At 38.3% G+C, this 23,155-nt stretch overlaps 1 protein-coding gene across 1 annotated transcript; it reads left to right on the forward strand.

The window, feature by feature from the left end:
- Positions 1–256: 256 nt before the first annotated feature.
- Positions 257–21,686, forward strand: trpc4a (transient receptor potential cation channel, subfamily C, member 4a). Its single transcript, XM_026941585.3, has 11 exons — positions 257–753; positions 4,554–4,957; positions 6,281–6,802; positions 12,663–12,999; positions 13,199–13,338; positions 13,505–13,827; positions 13,952–14,147; positions 17,261–17,455; positions 17,701–17,742; positions 18,015–18,104; positions 18,179–21,686. The coding sequence occupies exons 2-11, from the start codon at positions 4,580–4,582 to the stop codon at positions 18,794–18,796; spliced, it is 2,841 nt and encodes a 946-aa protein (XP_026797386.3). The 5' UTR covers positions 257–753; positions 4,554–4,579; the 3' UTR covers positions 18,797–21,686.
- Positions 21,687–23,155: the final 1,469 nt, after the last annotated feature.

A 23,155-nucleotide genomic window follows, 5' to 3' on the forward strand; every position in this document is an offset into this window, starting at 1 on the left:
GAGAGAGGAGAGAGAGAAAGAGAGAGAGTGAAGGAGAGAAAGAGAGAGAGAGAGAGTATAGGAGAGAGAGGGAGAGAGAGAGAGAGAAGGAGAGAGAGAAAGAGAGAGAGTGAAGGAGAGAAAGAGAGAGAGAGGGAGAAGGTGAGAGAGAGAGAGAGGAGAGAGAGAAAGAGAGAGAGTGAAGGAGAGAAAGAGAGAGAGAGAGTATAGGAGAGAGAGGGAGAGAGAGAGAGAGAGAGAGAGAGAGAGGGAAGGCTTCTTAGTCTTAGCAGAGCTCTGCGTCTCACTCCAAGCTGAGTCCAGACGCACTAAACTGGAACTAAACTGAAGTTTACGCAAACAGACCACCAGGAAGACAGACTGGATATCCATGCTGAGGACCTTTCGTGTTTCTGAGCAACATTTTTGATCATTTTGAGCAACATATTGGCTCTTTTCCAGTTTCTACAAATTGAGGTTATAACAGAAACGTGTTGACCTGGCGGAGATGACAGGATGGTGGGACTGTCGCGCAGTAATCACAGTAAGCACTGGGTGAAAATGGTGTGACGGCGCGCATCGGCGCTCCGGTTCTCCGGTGTTAGGGCTGGAAAGTGCATCTCTCCTCCACATTTCTTCGCTTGGGTTTTTTTTTTCTGGGGAAGCGCAGACGAGCGGTTTCTCATCGCAGCCTCACTTCTGAGCACCTGTTGTGCGTCTTTGCTGATGAGTTCATATGCGCCGGGATTTTTCTCAACCACCGAAAACCTACAGGTGAGCTTCCGCGTTAACGTTAACGTTCCCCCTTTTCCTTTCTTGTTTTAAGAAAAAAAGAAGCGCATAACATCACACCAAATCGCGCATTTCTCTATATTTATTTGCTAATCAATAAAAATAATATTATAAAGTCTTTAAAGTGTTTCCTTGGGTTTCTGATCGACATGAAGCCCGGAACGGTGAATAAACAGCAGTGAGAGTCCAGTGGGCTAAAGCGCAGTGCAGTGCGCACGGGCTCGTGTCTCCCCTCTACACCCGGCGTCAGTCTGCTTCTGAGAGAAAAGCAGCCCCAAAATCACTACTGATTCTTACAAAACCTACGACAAAACGTCGTTTCGTATTTTCCCCCACCTCCAGACCAGTAGATCAGCTGCGAGATAACTCTGGAAGAGTTTCTAACAGCATATGGTCCAAACCACACCATGATATTTGCATGTTATCTGCTGACTATCTACCAAAGGTGCAAGGTGATGTGCTGATGTGCTCTCTTATTATAGCAATCGGTTTTCATGCATGTGGCATGTACATATCTTCTACATGTCTTCTGGAGATGCAAGGAGAACATCAGCTGTACCAGTGTAAGTAGCTGTAACACACATATCAGGTTACAGGCAAGGCTGAAATATTGGTCTGGTTCAGAGGGAACCTCAAAAATGACAAATATCACTAATCGACTGTTTCATTAATAATTATAATTAACTGCAATAAATAATTATAGCGTGACCTTAAGAAGCTTTACTCCTCTACTTACTCATTTACTGGCTATTTTTGTTTTTAATTAATTAATTTAACACATTTAACCTTCCATCTATGTCCCATTTCCTCACGCAGCAGCTCTCATTTTCCTCACTCCTTAAATAATAGCTAATGGGGCAATTCCCAGATGGTATCTGATACAACATTGTACACGACAAGTGCTGGACAGTCTGACTACCACAGTGCAATTGCAGAATATGTTTAATTACTTTCCCATCAATTGCAGCTTGTTTGGCAAAGACAGTATGTGTGAGAACAACATGATGTGCCCCATTCAGAGTTCTAATGTTATCTTCACTGACAACCGCAGAGATGGTAATCTTATATAGATTTGGTCTAAGGACCAGAGAAAATTTAAATGGTCTTGTTCAAAATCAGCACTGGGCTAATTAATATCTACTGACTTCCAGCAGTCATTCACCAATGATATATCAGATACTGTCCATTTAAATCACAGAACCTGAGGCACAATTAAAACGCCAGCTTGTCTCATCTTGTTATTTCAAAGTGAGCACCCAGAAGCATCCAGAACTTTTACTGAAACTAAAAATACAATTAATTGTAACATTAACATTATTTTTTATACTTATACTATATGGCCAAAAGTATGTAGACACCTGACCAGTCACACTCGTGTGCTTTTTGAGCATCCCATTCCACATTTATTCCCCCTTTGCTGTTATACTATCCTCCACTCTTCTGGGAAGGTGTTCCACTAGATTTTGTAAAGTGGCTGTGGGGATTTGACCATTCAGCCACAAGAGCATTAAAGAGGTCAGGCAGTAATGTCAGGCGAGGAGGCCATACACGTAGTCAGCATTTAAATTCATCCAAAATGTGTTCAGTGGGGTTGTGGTCAGTGCTTTGTGCACTCAAGTTCTTCCACACCAACCTTGGCAAACCATGTCTTCATTGGCCTTGCTTTGTGCACAGGGATATTGTCATTCTGGAACAAGATTGGGCCTCTTAGATAGAGTGAAGGGAAATCTTGATGCTACAGCATACAAAGACATTCAAGACAATTCTGTGCTTCCAACTGTGTGGCAACAGTTTGGTGAAGGCCCACATATGGCTGTGATGGCCAGGTGTCCACATACCTTTGGCCATATAGTGTATGTTTTGTATATATTAATAAATGTGCATCTATGAATGGGTAACATATTAAAGGAAATAACAGCAGCTCTGTTATACATTGGGTATTTTGCTGGCATGGTTTGGGTCCATTTGTCCCCTTAGAGAGCAGCGTCACTGCAAATGAAAACAAAGTTTTTCTGACTGATCACCTTTATCCTATGATGAAATATTTCTATGCTGAGAGTGCTCTCTTCTAGGATATCCCCTACCACATGGCACAAGAGCTCAGTGAATGATGAGTATGAAAATGATGTAATATTCGATGACCTTCGCATTCACCAATTTTGAACCCAAATGAATACCTATGGGAGATTTTGGACTGACCTGTTAGACTCTGCACCACCACCATCAAAACACCATTTAAGAGAATATCTTCCATTCAGTACAGTTTCAGAGACTTTTAGAATGAATGCCAAGGCACATTGAAACTGTTCTGGTGGCTCTTGGTGACCTGACTATGGGATCTTTTTGTTAATTTTTCCTTTAATTTGTCTGTATGTATATATGTATCATACATTTATGTACATGTATACGTATTGATTAGTATAGGGGCTACGAATGATATCAGACCTACAGTATAGCAGGATTGGCTATAGTATGCTTCTATATTTTGTTCCAATAAATATGACTACAAAGACAAAATAAGGTCAATTAGGCTACTGTGTGAACAAAATTCATCTGAGGCTACACAGAAGCATACAGAACCCCTTCCTAATTTGTTGCTAGTTTAGACACCTACTGAGTTTAGTCTTTTAAACTAGATGAATGTTGTCTTGGAAAATATTGCAGATATCTACAATTGATGCAATTATGGCAGTTATTTCTCATTATGGTTGTAACGATTCACACTGCTTGACAATTGAATATCTGTTATTTTTGGTAAATTGCACACAAACCATTCATGGTCAAATGTGAGTGGATTTACGGCTGTAGACATGTTGGACTTGTGTAATTGAGTATGAAATGAGAAGTGCTACAGTGATGCCAGTCCTTCCAGTAAGCAATGAGGAAAATGGAAGATGAGGAATGTAGGAAATAGACAAAAGAATAAACATGCTAACTAAGAAATGAACTAAAATGAGAAGGTGAGAAATAAATGAATAATAAAAATAAGTAATAATATAAACTTTTTAACTGTAACATTACAATACATTGTTTAAACTTTAAATAAATATAATTCATAGTTTTTCATTCTGAATTTTCTTGTATTTATCCAATTGCCTAAGCAATTAATAAGTTAATAACCCATGTGTGTACTTTTGCACATAGCAACTAAAGCAATGTATTACAGTGAGTCATGCTCCACATTTTGTAGAAGATTTCATGAAAAGGCATTTCCACATTAATACAAAAAAAAAAAAAAAAAAAAAAAACCTCGAACACTTAAAGTGCTTCTTTTGAGAATTAGACTAAGTCATTGAAGCCTGAGAGTGAACCATAATGGGTTCATGTGTAGAGCTAATGACAACACTAAAAGCTGTTTTGTCTTTAATGTACTATCCCAACCCTCAGTGCCCGCAATCCACTGAGTTGTCCTCCTGCATTTGCTTCTCAAATGAAGTCAATTTTTAGCATCTTACCCTCCATGTACACTTACATATTAGGATGAAATTAAGACAAAGTGCAAACAGTGCAACAAGTATAATGAGTCATGTTCAAAACTACAGCTTTAGTACAGTGATAAGTGCAGCACAATACAATAAAAACACAGTACACACTGCACACTACACAGACAAAAGCAGCAGAATCAGGGTAAATGAGACAGCATAATTAGACAAAACGGAGCAGACTGACTGTACAAATTGCATGTAATTGTACAGCTTGTCAGGTTTAATATGCCCTGTCTCTTCTCTTTTTTTCTGAACCTCTCAAAACCTTTCCACATAAACTCACTGCTCTTTATGCAGCCTCAGTGTAACATGGCCTAGCAGCGATGTCCCAGCTGTATTACCGCCGTACTGATAACTCCTCGTATCGAGACCGCATCCCTCTGCGGATTGTGCGGGCCGAGTCGGAACTGTCCCCCCTAGAGAAGGCCTACCTGAATGCCGTAGAGAAGGGTGACTATGCCAGCGTGAAGCAAGCCCTGGAGGAGGCTGAGATCTACTTCAAAATCAACATCAACTGCATCGACCCTCTTGGCCGCACAGCCCTGCTTATCGCCATTGAGAATGAGAACCTGGAGATCATCGAACTCCTGCTCAGTTTTAACGTATACGTAGGTGACGCGCTGCTCCATGCCATACGCAAAGAGGTGGTGGGTGCTGTGGAGCTACTGCTCAACCACAAGAAGCCCAGTGGGGGCATGCAGGTAGGAGCTACAGATCCTGACAAAATAATGTCTGTTCTAAAGAAGATCTATTAAGGTGTGTGATGTCTCTTGAAGGACAACCTCATTATCAGGGAACTTTCTGTTCCTTCTTTCCACTTAAAGATTTCTCTCTTTGTTTCTCATATGCACAAAGTGTTCCACGTTATCTCCTAAACATAAAGTTTTTCTTGCATAATCTGAAAGAAACATGGTGTAAATTTGAGTTGTAAGAGACACCCTGTTTTAACTTGCTTCAGCTGTATCCCTACCTAAGAATTGTGGAGCTTGAGACCAGACAGATCCAAGAGAAAAACATCTTTCTTCTTCTTCTTATAAAATCTAATGTGTTTCATAGCTCTAAACTGACATTTAGCCACTGCTAGCCCTTTACCTAAATAGCTTATTCAATAAGCAATAGGCCTATTGGCCCTGAAAGGTTGCCTGAATTGATAACCATGCCATCCACTATCATTGCAATGCAGAACATATTTTTTATATTAAGAAGCTGCCTGCCGGCAAATGCATCAAATCTATCTTTCCGTGGCTGGAGGTGAACATATTGTTCGCTCCACTTCTTTTGAGCTGACTGGAATTATATATTTCATCAGCAACACATTTGCCATGTATTTGTTAAAAGAACTTGAATCATGAGTGCAGTGACTCTAAAATACAGATTATCCATTAAAGAAAGTTTTCCATCCCACTAATTTTGCCTGTGGCTTCTTCCAGCTCTGCAATAAATCTGCCGAATTCTGCGCTGCTAGATTTAGGTTGTCTTCTTGTTGTCTGATTAAAGATGGCTTGGCTAGGTAAATACTGAAATAGCTCTGACAAACAGCCTGACACCCTGACTTCACACATGCAATCCGTTTCTGACACCTCCGGATGTAAAATCTCAGGCAATTAAACACAGCAGGGTTTCTCACCAATGATGTGATGTGCCTTCACTTCCTAATATTGAAGGTTGCTATTTGGTGTACTGATGCAATTCCATTATACTATTTCATCATTTTTTTTCATATTATTGTGAGGCACATGTTGCATACTATAGTAGCTCTTATTACACTAAATCAAAAATGGTTTTGCAAAAACAATATCTTATGATTTCAGAAATATGATTCATACAAAAATAATGAACCTAACTAATTAATACAGTTTTTTGTTATTTTAATGGGTTACCTTCAAGCCAAAGAGTTCAGTTCAGTGTGGGAAATATCACTTTTGATATTTAAGATATTTACTTTTTGATATATAAGATTTGTTCCTCAATAAAAATTTTAGATGAGTTAATATGAATTACACTATTCTAATATTTTCTCTCAGGTGCCTCCTATTCTGCTGGACAAACAGTTTTCTGACTTCACTCCTGATATAACACCCATTATTTTGGCTGCTCACACCAACAACTATGAGATCATCAAGCTTCTGGTGCAAAAGGGCGTCTCGGTGCCCCAGCCACACGAGGTGCGCTGCAACTGTGTGGAGTGTGTATCCGGCTCAGATGTGGATAGCCTGCGACACTCACGCTCCCGTCTCAACATCTACCGCGCACTGTCCAGTCCATCACTGATCGCCCTGTCCAGTGAGGACCCGTTCCTCACGGCTTTCCGCCTCAGCTGGGAGCTGCAGGAGCTCAGCAAGGTGGAGAATGAGTTCAAGGCTGAGTACGAGGAGTTGTCGCGCCAGTGCAAACAATTCGCCAAGGACCTGCTGGACCAGACACGCAGCTCCCGAGAGCTGGAGCTCATCCTCAATTACAGAGATGACATAAATCCACTGGAGGATGAGGGCAATAACAATGATCTTGCCAGGCTCAAATTGGCCATCAAGTACCATCAGAAGGAGGTGAGATATTCCTGCAATTTTTTTTGATAAAAATTTTTGCTAAAAGTGCAGGATCTAAAACCTGAGTGTCTTAAAATGGACATGAAAATCATTTTTAAAAATCTATAGAGATTTTGTTCAGATTCATTCATTTAACCTGACTGTAACAAGAAACAGTGACTGGTTTTAACAAAGACACAGTTTTAGTCTCTTCCACATACTCTTCATCACTAATTTGCACACATGTCAGATGTACATTTCTCAGGCATTTTGAAATGGTTTTGTGCATCTATTTCTATAAATATTGCCTGTTGGTATTAAATAAAATGAAGATGACATATAATGGTTATTTTAAATACATTTGATTGGCTAAGCCTCATTCAAAGAACTCACCTGAGTAGTTAAGCCCTCCTGTTCTGTCCACTACTCAGCAATGAATGTCTGTTTATCTCTTTTGATTTTATAGCATTTTGGCCACTTGAGGGCATGGACTACAGTGATTTTATAACAGCTAAGGGGGTTTTAGGCACTCTGCTTCGTGTTATGCCTAAGAATACCCTTACCCATCACAAAATCACTGTAACGCACGTCCTCGAGTGGCCAAATTGCCTGTCCAAAGAGATGGACAGGGTCAGTAAGACATTCACAGCTGAGTAAAACAGGAGGTCTTAGCTACTCAGCTGAGTCCAAAGCTGTGCTGCCTTTGCTGCTTATAGTGTGAATTTTGGACTGAATTTCCAGCCAGAGTAAGCAGAAACTCAAGCTTAATTTCATTTTTTTTTTTTTCGTGATATTTCTTACTACACCCTTCTTTCAACTCTTAAATCTCAGTCCTGTTAGATGACATTTCTAATAATACCACTACTAGGCATCATTGTATTTTACTCAAGGGCTTCTGTAGCTCCCTAATGCTGTTTGTAAACCCCGTCAATACTGTTATTTTACATGAATCTATATCGCCCCCTTCTGCACAAGAAACACACTGCAACCTTAGGCTCTAGCATAAATACAGACATTTGGTAATAACTTTAGACAGAATTAAGAGTGTGCTAAATCAAATCATTTTAATGACAGTACATACAGATTAAATATGGCATGAACCTACCGCGGTATTTGCTCATTCTATTTAACTACTTCAAACAACACTTTTACACTTTTATCTTTCCTTCCTTGGCTCTCATTATTCGAACCTGAGTTTGTGTATCACATTAGGGACAAGTGCTTAATCAAATTTATGTTAAAGAGAAAGATATTTATTCACTCTGTGAAATAAACACACACACACACACACACACACACACACTAAACCCAGTGTAAGACTCACAGCTACTAAGAATCTTCAGTGAATAAATTATACCTGACATTGAATATATGTCTATAAATATGGCAATGATGCGTTCACCCGTACAAGTCTATTCAGCTTAACCTAATAAGCTTGGTTCATTACCCAGTTAAAAGCAATTGTAAAAATGCTCATCATAATCAGTAATTTCACTGAGGTTTATACGACTATTATTAACTTAGAGCCCTATCAGAGAAGTCAGGCATGCTGAGCTGTGCTAATATCAGATGCTGCAGAACAACTATGCTGTCCCAAGATCAGCGCACAATCTCTGTTACCATGGGAACAACAATTACTGGAGGTCCCTATCAAAGCATAAGCATAAGTATTTACTGGTTCAGACAACCATTGGAAAGCAAAAGCTGGCAGATCAAGACTCACCTGAGACAAATTAAGATGGAGATTATCATCTACATTGACACAATTTGAGTGTGGACTTTCTCCCTCTCTTTCTCTCTCTCTCTCTTTGTACGTGTGTGTGTGTGTGTGTGTGTGTGTGTGTGTGTCTGTGTGCCACAAGTGATTGCTTTAAGACTACACAGGAATCCCGGCTTCCCCTAAAATTTCATTAAAATGCGGCAATAAAATGTTTACCAAAGTGTCTATATTATTCACCAATCTTGATGGTATTCAGTATTTTAGTGAATCAAATGATAAATATCTGACTGCAATATTGCTCTGTTTGTTCAATAAAAACTCAAACTCTTTTCAGCAAACAAAGCAGCCTACATGAAAATCTCCTCTGAAGGCCCCGACACATAGCTATCAGACACCCATTGAAGCCTGTGTGTCAATTATTGTCTGTTAGGTGTTTGTGTACTCGCTGTTTTAATGGGATGAAAGATTAACGCTCATTGGGTAACAGGCTTTTAACATGTCATTTTGAGTCCCGCCAGACGCAAGGCTTCACTGGGAGTGAATGGAGTATGGCAGATGCATTTTACACAGAAAAAAAAAACCTCAACATTTATTGGACAGTGCACATGATGACTGGTAGACCTCTCAAAGGGGCAGAACCTTGTAACCAGCTGCCAATCTGTAAATCTGGAATGAACATGACTGACATCTCAAACTTAGATATATCAGCACCAGTTGGAATCACTTGGAGCCTACTGTAGGTGTAATTTGTAAATAGTGTAAATAAACTGTGAGTACAAAGTTCCGTTTGATTATTTAGATGCATTTCTGAATAGTCTAGCTAGATGTCATTTCCTTCTTCAGCTAGCAGCTTAGCTGCTTTGCGGGACAAAATGGCAGACACTGCTAATGTTTACCTGATTTTGAAGTGTTTTGAATCTGTGGAAATTAAACAAGAGGGCAGACCATCACCCAAGATTTTAATTCAAAAGTCAGGGAGCTAAAAAAAGGTCCTTTCAGCTGTTTTGGTAGAGTAAAATCGATTGGCTGTGTTTATTATTAGTCTTATATTCCAAATCCCTATGAATGAACAATAATATGTTAGAATGAGCGCATTAATATAAACCTATTGTTCATGTTATATGTCATATGTAACATATATGTATATACTGAACAGTCCCCTCAGAAAATATTGGAAAAAACAATTCTTTTGTTTTGGCCAAGGAAAACAACGGCAGTTGATGACAGAAACATTGTGAGTGCTGTGAAGAAAAACCCAAAAGCAACAGTCAGTGACATCATCAATAAACTGGGTGAAAGTATCACAATCCACAGTTCAACGAAGACTTTGAGAGCAGAAATATAGATATAGCAGAAATATGCAAACCACTCATCAGCAGTAAGAATCAGAAGGCCAGATTGGAATTTGCTAAGAAATAGAGAGATGAGCCACAAAAGTTCTGGAACCAAGATTAACCTCTACCAAAGTGATGGAAAGGTCAAAGTGTGGAGAAAGAAAGGATCTACTCATGAACCGAAACATACGAGCTCATCGGTCACGCACGGTGGAGGTAGTATTGATCCCGAGGGAAATTGCAGTGTTTTTTATATATATATATATATATATATAAAAAAAACACTGCAATTTCCCTCGGGATCAATACTACCTCCACCGTGCGTGACCGATGAGCTCGTATGTGTTGTTATATATATATATGTATACATATATATATGTATAATATGTATACAGTTGAGGTCAAATGTTTACATCCCCCTTTCAGAATCTACAAAATGTTTATTATTTTACCAAAATAAGACAAAATAAGAGGGATCATACAAAATGCATGTTATTGTTTATTTAGTGCTGACCTGAATAAGATATTTCACATAAAAGATGTTTACATATAGTCCACAAGAGAAAATAATAGCTGAATTTATAAAAATGACCCCGTTCAAAAGTTTACATCCCCTTGATTCTCAATACTGTGTTGTTACCTGAATGATCCACAGCTGTGTTTTTTTGTTTAGTGATAGTTGTTCATGAGTCCCTTGTTTGTCCTGAACAGTTAAACTGCCTGCTGTTCTTCAGAAAAATCCTTCAGGTCCCACAAATTCTTTGGTTTTCCAGCATTTGTTGTGTATTTGAACCCTTTCCAACAATGACTGTATGATTTTGAGATCCATCTTTTCACACTGAGGGACTCATATGCAACTATTACAGAAGGTTCAAATGCTCACTGATTCTCCAGAAGGAAAAACCATGCATTAAGAGCCAGGGGGTAAAAACTTTTGAACAGAATGGAGATGTGTACATTTTTCTTATTTTGCCTAAATACCGTATTTTTTCATTTAGTTCTGCCCTTCAGAGGCTACAGAAGATAGTTACATGTTTCCCAGAAGACAGAATAAGTTAAATTTACCTTGATCTTCAAATTCAAAAAGTTTTCACCCCCCGGCACAGTATTAAGAATCAAGGGGATGTAAACTTTTGAATGAGGTCATTTTTATAAATTCAACTATTATTTTCTCTTGTGGACTATATGTAAACATCTTTTATGTGAAATATCTTATTCAGGTCAGCACTAAATAAACAATAACATGCATTTTGTATGATCCCTCTTATTTTGGTAAAATAATAAACATTTTGCAGATTCTGAAAGGGGGATGTAATCTTTTAACCTCAATTGTATATATATATATATATATATATATATATATATATATATATATATATATATATAAAACCACCAGCCATTACTGGTGTGTGTGTGTGTATGTGTGTGTGTCAACAGTGGATATTTGCTGGCTGGCCTTCTTAAGGAAAACCTTTTTTCATTGTTTCACTGTTTTGAAAAAAGTTTTTATTTGCGTTGAAAAGTCAAAAGGTTTCCTGTTAGTCACCAAAGTCAAGCTTAGGGTTAAGTGTTGGCGTAGCATTCTTCATATAATACAAACACAATAATTTACATGTCAGTGGAATTACCTTATAAATATAATAAAAACAACATGTGTGTGGCAGAATGTCCAAGTTTTGCTTTTCTGCAATCTGTCACAGATGTTACTCTTGTCAGTAGTAATAATAAATAGTATTGTTCCAGAATCTACTCGACCCTGGGAGCAGCCGACCTAACATGGCACAGCTCACAAATTCCATTACATCATTCAGAGCTCAGATCTTACATGGCATAAAGACCAACAAACAGCTACCAATGAAATCTGCAATTTTTATATGAAGACAGTGAAAGCTGCACTGTGGAATCACCGTGACTTTTTCATATACTGTTTACATTTGAGTTGATTGAGAGGGCTCATGTGTCCTTTGAAATTCTCCTATTTAGCATAGTCCTGTTCACACACAATTTAAAGCACAACTACCTGTTCATACAAGAGCACTGTTTGAGCGGTGTATGATGACCTTTCAGGATGTGGTTATTCATATGAGCAGTACCTCACGTGCTGTGCAGATGACTGCACAAAAGTGTAGAAAGATGATCCAGCAATGTGATTTTCATGCCATCTGATCAAAAACAGACTGAGCAAGCTGGAATCGCTATGAGTCATTTTATTTATCATTTTTCATTACCCATATTGCATGGATTCTCTTAGACAGGGCTTTGCTTTAACAGGGCTTTGCTTTAACAATTGGCACAAACTACGAGAGGTTTTTTTGTCTGAAAATCAAACTTATCAGGATAAAAGGTGATAAACTAGTATTATTTAGACCATAGCACAGAAATAAGGTCGCAAAAGAATTAGTCCCATGATGATCTTTGTGCAATATGTTTTTCATTTTCTTCTCTCTGTTCAAAATGTTTCTTTAATACCTCAATGATACCCAGTTTTTTGTTTTACTAAAATAGTTGATACTCTATAAAAAATACAATACTGTTAATACTGACTTAAAAGATACTTTCTTTATCTGTTTTGTTCATATATATATTTGTGTTTGTGTGTATGTGTATATATATATATACACATACACACAAACACACACACACACACACACACACATATATATATATATATATATATATATATATATATATATGTATATATATATATATATATATATATATATATATACACACACATACACACACACACACACACACACACACACACACACATATATATATATAATTTAAAAAAATGTTTTTTTTTCTTTCTCTTTTGATTGCTTAGTTTGTAGCACAGCCAAACTGTCAGCAGCTCCTAGCATCCCGCTGGTATGATGAGTTTCCGGGCTGGAGGAGACGCCACTGGGCCGGCAAGTTCGTCACCTGCATTTTCATCGGCCTCTTGTTCCCTCTCTTCTCCATCTTTTATCTGATAGCCCCCAAGAGTCACTATGGCCTTTTTATCCGCAAGCCCTTCATCAAGTTCATCTGCCACACTGCCTCTTACCTGACCTTCCTCTTCCTCCTTCTTCTGGCGTCCCAGCACGTGGTCACCACAGAGTCGGATCGGCAGGGTCCAGCTCCCACCACTGTGGAATGGATGATACTGCCTTGGGTGCTCGGTAACTCATAACAAGTACTTTAGTTAAATATATCCAGAGAATTCAAAACAAAACACAGACTTCTGGCACAGAGTGGCATGATGGGCAAAACTGTTAACATGAGTGGGAAGAAATGCAGATGAAGTGTTAGAAACATGAAATGGGTGTGATGTCTTGTGAGCTGCAAAATTGATATCAATTTTAACCTCATTGTTTGTAGGCTTTATCTGGGCTGAGATCAAACAGATGTGGGATGGCGGCTTTCAAGATTATGTGCATGATTGGTGGAACCTCATGGATTTTGTCATGAATTCTCTCTATCTAGCCACTATCTCTCTAAAGATTGTAGCTTACACAAAGGTAAGATAATAAATAATAGACTATTGTGCTATACCCAACAGTGAGAAACTTTTTTTTTTTTACAGTAGATAGGGTTAAATTTTCTTGTCACTGAAATTGTGCTCAAATACAATGATTTAAAAAAGATTATTGGATTAGATTATTGTTGTCGTTCTTTTCTCTCCAGTACAGTGACTTCAAACCCAGGAAAGACTGGGAGATGTGGCATCCTACCCTGGTGGCAGAGGCATTATTCGCCATTGCCAACATCTTCAGTTCTCTGCGCTTAATCTCGCTCTTCACAGCTAACTCTCACTTGGGTCCTCTTCAAATCTCTCTGGGCCGCATGCTACTGGACATCCTTAAATTCCTCTTCATCTACTGCCTGGTGCTTCTGGCCTTCGCGAATGGCCTCAACCAGCTATATTTTTATTATGAGACAGAGGCTTCAAACAAGACAGGGAATTGCAAGGGTATTCGCTGTGTACAGCAGAATAATGCATTCTCCACGTGAGTGACTGCAGATCTTAATAAATTGTTTGTTAAAAAATAATCTGGGCTTGTAGGGAAACAGTATCTGGGAAATTGTAGGGAAACAGTATCTGTTTCATTTAAATTCTTTGTGCTATTCCAGGTTATTTGAAACCCTCCAGTCTTTGTTCTGGTCCATATTTGGCCTCATCAGTCTGTATGTGACCAACGTTGATCCAGAACACCAATTCACTGAGTTTGTTGGAGCCACCATGTTTGGAACCTATAACATTATTTCTCTGGTAGTGCTTCTCAACATGCTGATTGCCATGATGAACAACTCCTATCAACATATTGCTGTGAGTCTTATGTTTTCTTTTTGCCTGGGGTGATAACTGTCAAACATAAGACTCTATATTCATGCAGACACAAACATAGTTTCATGTTATTTAGTGTTATAACACTTCATGTTGCTGATGTTGTTGGGGGTAGGCCAATTTTATTCCTGTTTTCATGGTCAGAAATGAATGCATCACCACTGACATCGTAGAAGCTGCACAGCAGGGGTTGTAACATTAAAAATCTGCTGCCAGAGTGGGGTTTTCAAACCCACTTTAGTTCAAAACTGCACTAACATTACCACCCATCGAGATCCTTTTTAGAGCAGTCATAAAGCCATATCGGGTTTTTCTGAAACAATGGTTTAAAAGTCCTGTTCAATTCTTACAACCAAATTTTATGGATGTGCGCTATTTATGTCACCCCTTTTCAGTATAAAGTACTTATTTATCTTATTTTATCCAATTCAAACAAGAACAAATAACTGAGTTGTGGCTATGAAATGTGAACCAAGCCCTTGATGTGTCATTACATACAGAGCATTATTTAATCTTTCTGCAGTTATTTCACAAGCAGATTAAGATCAGCACTGGCTTTAGAGTTGCTCCTTCTCTATTTTTTTGTGTGCAGATGTGTGGAGATGCATTTTTTTTTCTCTGAAACTACAGGCGTCAGGCTTACTGTTAAAAGTCAGTTTATAATAATGATAATAATAATGTCATTTTACAATCATATTAAAAACATAAATAAACAGTGTGAACCATTGTGTTTATGAAATATGAATATGAAACAATTGATCAGAATTCCAGCTTTCATTTCCTGATTGTCTTCATCTAGTTGTATGAAACAATCATCTAGCTTTCAAGACTTAGAACATGGCACTTTTTGTTTAAACCCACCCATTTTTCAAGTGATCAAAAGTATGTAGGTGTGCCCTGTTAGATTGATTGTTTAAACAGTTAATAACTCTGAATGTCTACTCTTGGTTTGAGCCCCGGATTTTGCCTGTGAAAACTGCATTTGTTGACTGCATTAGAGAGCAGTCCATGGGAGAAAAGCAAGCCGTTTTGAAGAAAAGAGAAAAGAGGGAAAATCAATCAGAGCCATTGCACAAGCCTTAGGCATAGCCAACACAACAATGTGGAATGTCTTGAAAAAGAAAGAAACCACTGGTGTACTAACAGCCAGACACTGAACAGGTCGGCCAAGGGAAACATCAGCAATTGATGACAGAAACATTATGAGAGCTGTGAAAAGAAGATCACATCATCAACAACCTCCACAGACCAGGGTTGATCACAATCCATTGGTTGAAGAAGATTTTGAGAGCAGAAATATAGAGGCCATACCAGAAGATACAATACACTCATTAATAACAGTAAGAATCAGAAGGCCAGATTAGAATTCGCAAAGAAATACAGAGATGAACCACAAAAGTTCTGGAACCAAGATTAACCTCTACCAAAGTGATGGAAAGGCCAAAGTGTGGAGAAAGAAAGGACCTGCTCATGATCCAAAGCATACAAGCTCATCAGTCAAGCATGGTGGAGGTAGTGTCATGGTTTGGGCTTGCATGGATGCTTTTTTATTGAACTTTATTGATGACACAAATGATGGTAGCAGCAGCATAAATTCAGAAGTCTATAGAAACATTCAGTCTGCCAGTTTACAGAGAAATGCATCCAATGTTATTGGGAGGAACTTCATTATGCAGCAAGACAATCAGACAAAATAGAATGACAGCACAGAAAAGACTTCATCAGGGGAAGAAAGTGGAAAGTATTAGACTGGCCAAATCAATCACCAGACCAATTGAGCATGCATTTCACCTCCTGAAGGGGAGACTGAAGACTTTATATATACTTTTGGTATCTATCAAACTTGGCCTGATGAGAGAGAGAGTGTAAGGTTCGTGCTGTCCCCGCTCAATAGTAAAGCACGTGTGAGATAAAAACCTGCTCATGCATGGCCACTTGGGTCTGGAGACAGTAGATGGGTTTGTCACTCTACTCAAGGAAAGGTTCCAGTTTCTAAGGATGGATGTGTCCATGTTTTTTTGAAGGGCTACACACGACCAGTTAGTTCTCACCTGGTTCTTGCATTTGTGAGACTTCTGGCCACTGGGTAAATACTGAGGTGGTCCTGTTCACTCACATGCCTCTAAACTAGCATTTTTCTCTTGTATTTCAGGTTATGAATCATGGTAGATTTGCAAGGTGCTTTGATGGCTATACTGTAATTTCAACTGTTTATGCTTTACTCTGCTTTCAGTCACCTTACTGTCTTATTCACTGGAAGTGGTATATATACCACTTCATAAACTCTGTCTCCTTGCAAAGTCCACTTTGAAACACTTTGAGGCCTTTCCTGCTCCACACATGGTTTACATCAAGGCCTCTCCTGCCCTGCCTATGGCCTGTGCCTACTCATTCCTGGCTCCTAAGGCCTCCATCTCTTGTTTTCTCCAAGGATGTCATTATTCTACCTTCAGTCTGTGGCAAAAAGGCATCTCATTTTCCTCTTGTTCTACAGGCTCTGCATGCCCAATCCATGCCCACCTGCCCACTCTGTGAATTCACTGGTCATTGAGCTCTTTCATTACCAGCTCCCTTTGTGAACCTGCTGGCATGCAGTCATCTTGACCCACCGATTTATATAGACTGCCCTCCAGAAATATGGGCAACAATAACAATGCAATAAGCAGTTAAATGTATGTTTTTTTAAACAGGTTTTACATTTTAAAATTTATCTTTAAATAGTGCATTTTTTTCTACAAAATACTAGTTTAAAAATTACTGGCACCCATAACACTTGTTTAGGATTGTCTACACATAAGATACGTACAATGTTACTGCCAAATATGTCCAGCTGCTGTCCTAATGGGACAGTATTAGGTGTAGGCAAATGGTGTCCAAATATGCTGCCTAACTACTTTCCAACTAGAAAACACCATCAAATTTAGAGTACCTCATATCCTTATATGTTAGATAATGTACACTGACATTATTGAAGTACTGCACATTATTAAGTGCGCTTAATCTGATATGCTGAATATTTATTTGGCTTCTGTTTCACTTGTTTCCCTCATTCTGTCTTATTTCCATAAATAATGCTCTCTTCTGCTACTTCATAGGATCATGCTGACATCGAGTGGAAGTTTGCTCGAACTAAGTTGTGGATGAGCTACTTTGAAGAGGGAGGCACTTTGCCTCCTCCATTTAATATAATCCCCAGCCCTAAGTCTGCATGGTACCTGATCAGATGGATCAAGAAGCACATCTGCAAGAGGACAATATCAGAGAGAACTGAGACTTTTGGGTCAATTAGTGTAAGACTTTATCTTTTATCTCTTCTATTTTGCTGAATTTCTAATCTATATCGAATTATGATTTTGATCATAGTATATGAAAGCAATACAGTTTTATTGTGGTAAATGTCAATATGTAGTGTTTTAAGCATGATTCTCCAGTATTAACATCAATGCTGGAAGCCTCATTGCCTTAAAACAGAGCAAACCAGAGGCTGTGAAACTGTGGTTAAGTCAATAGTCAAGCCATTTCCATCCTCCCACAGAGGAGAGCTGCAAAGAATGTCCACATCAATCACCAGTATCAGGTAATGATGTCTTTTACGAAGCTAATACCCATTATTCCTGTCTGCTTTTGTGCTGTATATCAAATCCTCAGAAGACTTACTGTTGTGAATATATTCCCCTTTCATCTCTCACACCATAAATCACCTTGTGCCTTTCCCACTCCTTTCTCTAATCTTGGTACCACAGATGCTTTAATGCTCTGTTAGCCCGGACGGATGAATCCTACCTCATACAGTCTGATCTCATATTGATGGCTATTAGCCTTGTCTTTTCTTGTTTGGCATTCTTGCAGGAGGTGCTCCGAAACTTGGTGAAGCGGTACGTGGCTGCAATGATCAGAGATGCCAAGACAGAAGAAGGCCTAACAGAGGAGAACTTCAAGGTAACTAAGACTTTTTTTTATAGTGGTTACATGGTGCAGCAACAATTGAATAAACCATGTCTTATATTTTTCAGGAGCTAAAACAGGACATTTCTAGTTTCCGATATGAAGTGTTAGGAATGATGAAAGGAAATAAACCAGGACTACAAACTTCCAAAGGAAGTACAGGGGCCTCAAACATGGCCTATTCTGACCATCCTATAAAGTGTTCAACAGCTCCTCCTGGAGAACAACTGAAGAGCAAGCTTAAACTTTTCAGTGTCACTGCCTCTATTCTTCAACAAAATTCAAAAGCAAATACAAAGAATACAGAACACTGTCTTGCTAATGGGTCCATCCCTACACCATCAGAAATTCCATCGTGTAACAGGACAACAAGTGATTTTTCTGGATTGTATCACCAAATCCGGCACAGGGGGACGGACGATCCTGGCAGGATTTATTCGGTGTGTGAAGAGGTTGGGGAGTCAGATACAGAGGAACTGGGGGAGAATAACAAGAATGACAAAACCTCTGAGTCATTGATTATGAACAAGGCCAATGAAAATGAAATTGATGAAAGCAGTAATGAGACAAAAGAAGTGCACAAAGTGACAGAGGAAAGAAACAGATTTTCTGACCTACCATGTATATGTGATGAAGATGTGAATGATGAGCATACTGAAATTGATGAAGAAATCAGCAGATTATAGTAGCATACAACCACTACGAGATGGACAATCAGACACCAGTTAAGCCAAACTGTAGTAGCTTCTTTGAAATCAACTTGTCTGAACTGTTACAGATTTCCATTCTTCAGTCTTTAAGATTTTAGAGAAAGGTGTTGACTGAGACCACGAACAGTAAACTCTTAAAATATTTCAACCATATTCCATATACAGGTTGCCTGAATCACCAATATAGCGCACGGACATGCCCTGCTGAGGATTTCTTTGAAGGAGACTCAGGGATGACTGTCTTTTTTGGAGTATTCTAGGGTTTGGAAGCTATGGCCACAAGAAGATACATTGCCAGTAATTTCTGTCCTTTAGTAGCCATTGTTTGGCTCTGTGGTTTCAATTAAACTCTGTTGGTTTAATTGCTTGTCACAATAAAGCAAAATTGAAGGTGTAAAAATAGAAAACTACATCAGAAGCAACTGTCCTGGTGAGGCTTTTATTAATAGAGTTTTGGGACTATTGTTAAATAACAAACATTGGCACAGGCATGAGCCCATAGAGCAAAATAAATCATCTTCACAAGTTTTCAGAATGGCTGCCGGAAGCTGACCATTGCCTGCCCACTGTTTGATTTACCAGCTGATGCTAACTTTGGGCCGTATTCAGAGTTGAATAAAGTATGGTTAGTAAAGGGTTAAATGATAATAATTATAACAATATAAAAATAATCATATGAATTCCTAAATTTTAAATTTCATTTACACTGAAAACTTGTCTTAAGACAATACTTCTCTTGAGGATAGAAATGTATATGGCTATAAAAAAAGAAAAAAAGAACTATAACTACTTAAAGCTGTAGTATATAAGATTTTGGAATTTTGCCCTTCATAACGGGTCATAATGGGTTGTGCTGCACTATTCCTCCATGGCACACATTAATCTCACAGGTGGGAGTGCACACATGAATAGGAGGAAGTGTCCCAAACTGCACGAATGACATTGTGCTGTGGTGACATACCGTGTAGTATGGTAATATGCAGTTTGGGATGCAGTTTGGGATGCAGCTCAAATATCCACAATAATAAAATAGATTTATTGTGCAACATCAACTCTGTTATAGTTACTGAGTACCAGATGAAAGAGCGAAACCTCTCAACAAGAGATTGTCTTTTAGCTTCAATCAGCTGTTTAGCTCTTACTGTGACTGCTTGATCAAGCAGCAGTGACCGAGCATCGTCGTTATCATGGTGTAACCGTGCTCATTCTGTGGTATAATAAACAGCCTATAATCTACAGAAAGAACTAGTCACCCAACTGTCTGCTGGTTGTCTGCTGGTTGTCTGCTGTAATTTCACAGCGTGCTGCTTGTACTGGACTGTGGGCTAAACATAGGGGCTTTTCTCAAGCTCCTGCACATCTCCAGGTCTGTTAGATGCAGCTAGCAATTTAAAATGTAGTGTAAAAGTTTTCCAAATATTTACTCGTTGTATCTGTGTTTTCTGTGTATTTTGTTATATAATTTTTTTTGTTTTCAATAGGTTTAAAAAGGTTTGTCATGAACTGGGTAGTATTAGCATACTTCATACTAGCATACTAAAACTGTCGCCTGAGTATAAAAAACACAAAGATCGGTAAGCAGAGTTGTTGAATCACTTACAAAAACTCAACACCATGCCTTAGGCACTACCAGCAATCCTGAGATCTCTAGCTCAACAACATCTCAACTGGTTTGCAATATAAACACCACAACAAGGGTAACTCAGATGACTATCATCTACCGTTCACATGCTTCTCACCAAATTAAAGAACAAATAAATGCCTTACCAGTTTAGAAAAAAAACTAAAACTCCATCAGTCCTGCATTGTTTTTTCCTATTAGAATGTAGTACTGGACTCTCACCCTCACACTTTGTTTACACTCGCATGGAGTTCATTGCACAATAATTGATTGTGCTTTATCAAGTTTATCAAGTATTCAAGTCAGCTGGCATTACAGTATGAAATCCATACTGTAAATTCTTATTTAGTCCAATTACAATTGCAAATACAGTGAATGTACACTACTGAAATATTGAATATTTTATTTTATTTTATGTTATTGAAAGGTAATTAAAAATCATTTGGCATGTTGTTGAGAATCAGCTGATTAAATGTCTATAGCTGGTGCGTAGATTTGTATAAAGGACTATCCAAATACAATGTTACTAAAAATCTGGAAACCTTGGGGCAGGTGATTTTTATTAATCTAATTGGGTTGCCCAGAAAAGTCAAGCACTTGCCTAAGCTGGCTCTGAATTTAGAGAACTTTCCTGTTGTAAATATTGACATAAATTTTGAACTTAATTTTCAACTTAACTTAAGTGGCCAACTCTGAATACGGCACTTTGTCATTAGCTGAGAGAGTTCATGTCTTCATACAGCTTACTATAGTATATATTATTACTATGCAAATATTTCAAACTGTTTAACCTTATACAGTGTTACACATGGTAGACATTCATGATGTTGCTTTGAACTGATGTCCTCGATGCAAGACCAGAGAGCATGGAGGATGAAGGAATAAGAGTATGGGAATTTCATTCTCTACTCTGTAGTTATATCATGTTATTGGGTAAGCATCCACATTTATTTGTGGTATATATGCCCTACTTCAGTGTCATGTAGCCTTTATATCACAATTCTATTGAACTTGTCATATTGAACTTATCTGTCATGTATATTCTGTATCATTCTTTAAAATCATGTTAAACATTTCAAACTGAACAACTGCATCACATTTTCATACTCAAAAGGTAATGATTGGCATTTTGAAACTGAGCTGTCTGCTGACTTTATCATGTGAGCATAATGAACAGAGCAAACATGTTTGCTTATAGGGCCAGTGCTGTATGCTGAATACAAAAAAGTGAAAATAAATAAACAAATTACCATATCTTCCATATTATTATTATTATTATTATTATTATTATTAGGGGCCAAGAAACAAAGGCGCATAGGCACCATATTGTTATTTTATGTTTTCTTCTTCTTCTTCTTCTTCTTCTTCTGGCTAGGGTGTCTATGACAGCCCTTACAACCATCTGGTAAAAAGTTGTGTAATTTGGCACACTGACTGGGGATTCATATGACGTCAATTTCCGCCTAATTAGATTTTCCATCTTGGATTTTGTCAAAAACTGGGTTTTCGCTACTCAAATTATTCAATTATCACCAAATTTGGTATAATAATTTTGGCATCAGACCTCTTTATAGTAAGCCTTGCAAAAGTTATCAAAATTTTTTTTGAATATTCTAAACAGTTTGTCTCAAATGGGCCAATGAATCTGACGGCGATCCCGCCAAAAAGGCCCAGACTGATGAGAAAAAATATAAATACCTTAGAAGTTTTTTTTAGGTCAGAGCAGTAGCAATCATGACCAAAGGTCAAAGTAGCAACAGACAACTCCACAGGTCACAGCAGTAGTGGCAGCCACCCTGCTGCCCATTTGTTCATCTAGACCTTTCCTCCTATAGTCAGAGAATTCCACCACTGTCCATGTTGAAAACCTACACATCATGAGTGAAACTACAAATCATTCTTAAATCTCTTTGACTAAAGTTATGGCTCTGCTTTCCTGAGATTGCATAGGCAACATTTGTACCACATCTGTGAATGTGTGACTCCCTGAGTCTGGCTCCCGAATATTTATTATTATTATTATTATTAATAATTATTATTATTATTATTATTATTATTATAAAAGATTATTGAAGAACCCATTGTGCCTCTATGAAGGATGACTCGGGAGACAGGTGACGTTTTACAAGTTTCTTGCTTATTCTGTTTTTACTTTTTACAACGACCACTTTTCTCACTTGCGGAATCATCACACATTACTTGCCTGTTCAGAATGCATCACAAAACTGCTTTTACATGACAAAAAGCTTGCTTGAACAGCTCCTTCCACTGTACTGGATCTGGTGCGCCCATTTTAGTGAGATCAGTCAGTGGGTTGGTGTTGTCTGAAAAATTAGGTACAAACCTCCGAAAATAACCCAAACGGAGAGGAAAAGATCAGTTTTTTTTGTGATATTGTAGTCAACGAAATCTGCCAATACCCTTTGATTAAATCCAGTGTCAAATAAAAGTGAGTCACACCTAACAGATTGAGTAGTTCATCAATGTGTGGCATTGGGTATGCATCAAATTTAGACACTGCATTGACTTTTCTAAAGTCCACACAAAAATGGACTGATCCATTGGCCTTGGGCACCAAGTCCACGGTGCTCCTCCAATCACATGATTACTCCCATGTCAAGCATAGCCTTGACTTAAAAACTGAAAAATGCAGGTGGGATAGCAGAACATTGGCTGAATTTGCTGACCATCAATTACTCTCACTTGGTTGAAAG

Source organism: Pangasianodon hypophthalmus, chromosome 17 (assembly GCF_027358585.1).
Source record: "Pangasianodon hypophthalmus isolate fPanHyp1 chromosome 17, fPanHyp1.pri, whole genome shotgun sequence".
NCBI lineage: Eukaryota > Metazoa > Chordata > Actinopteri > Siluriformes > Pangasiidae > Pangasianodon > Pangasianodon hypophthalmus.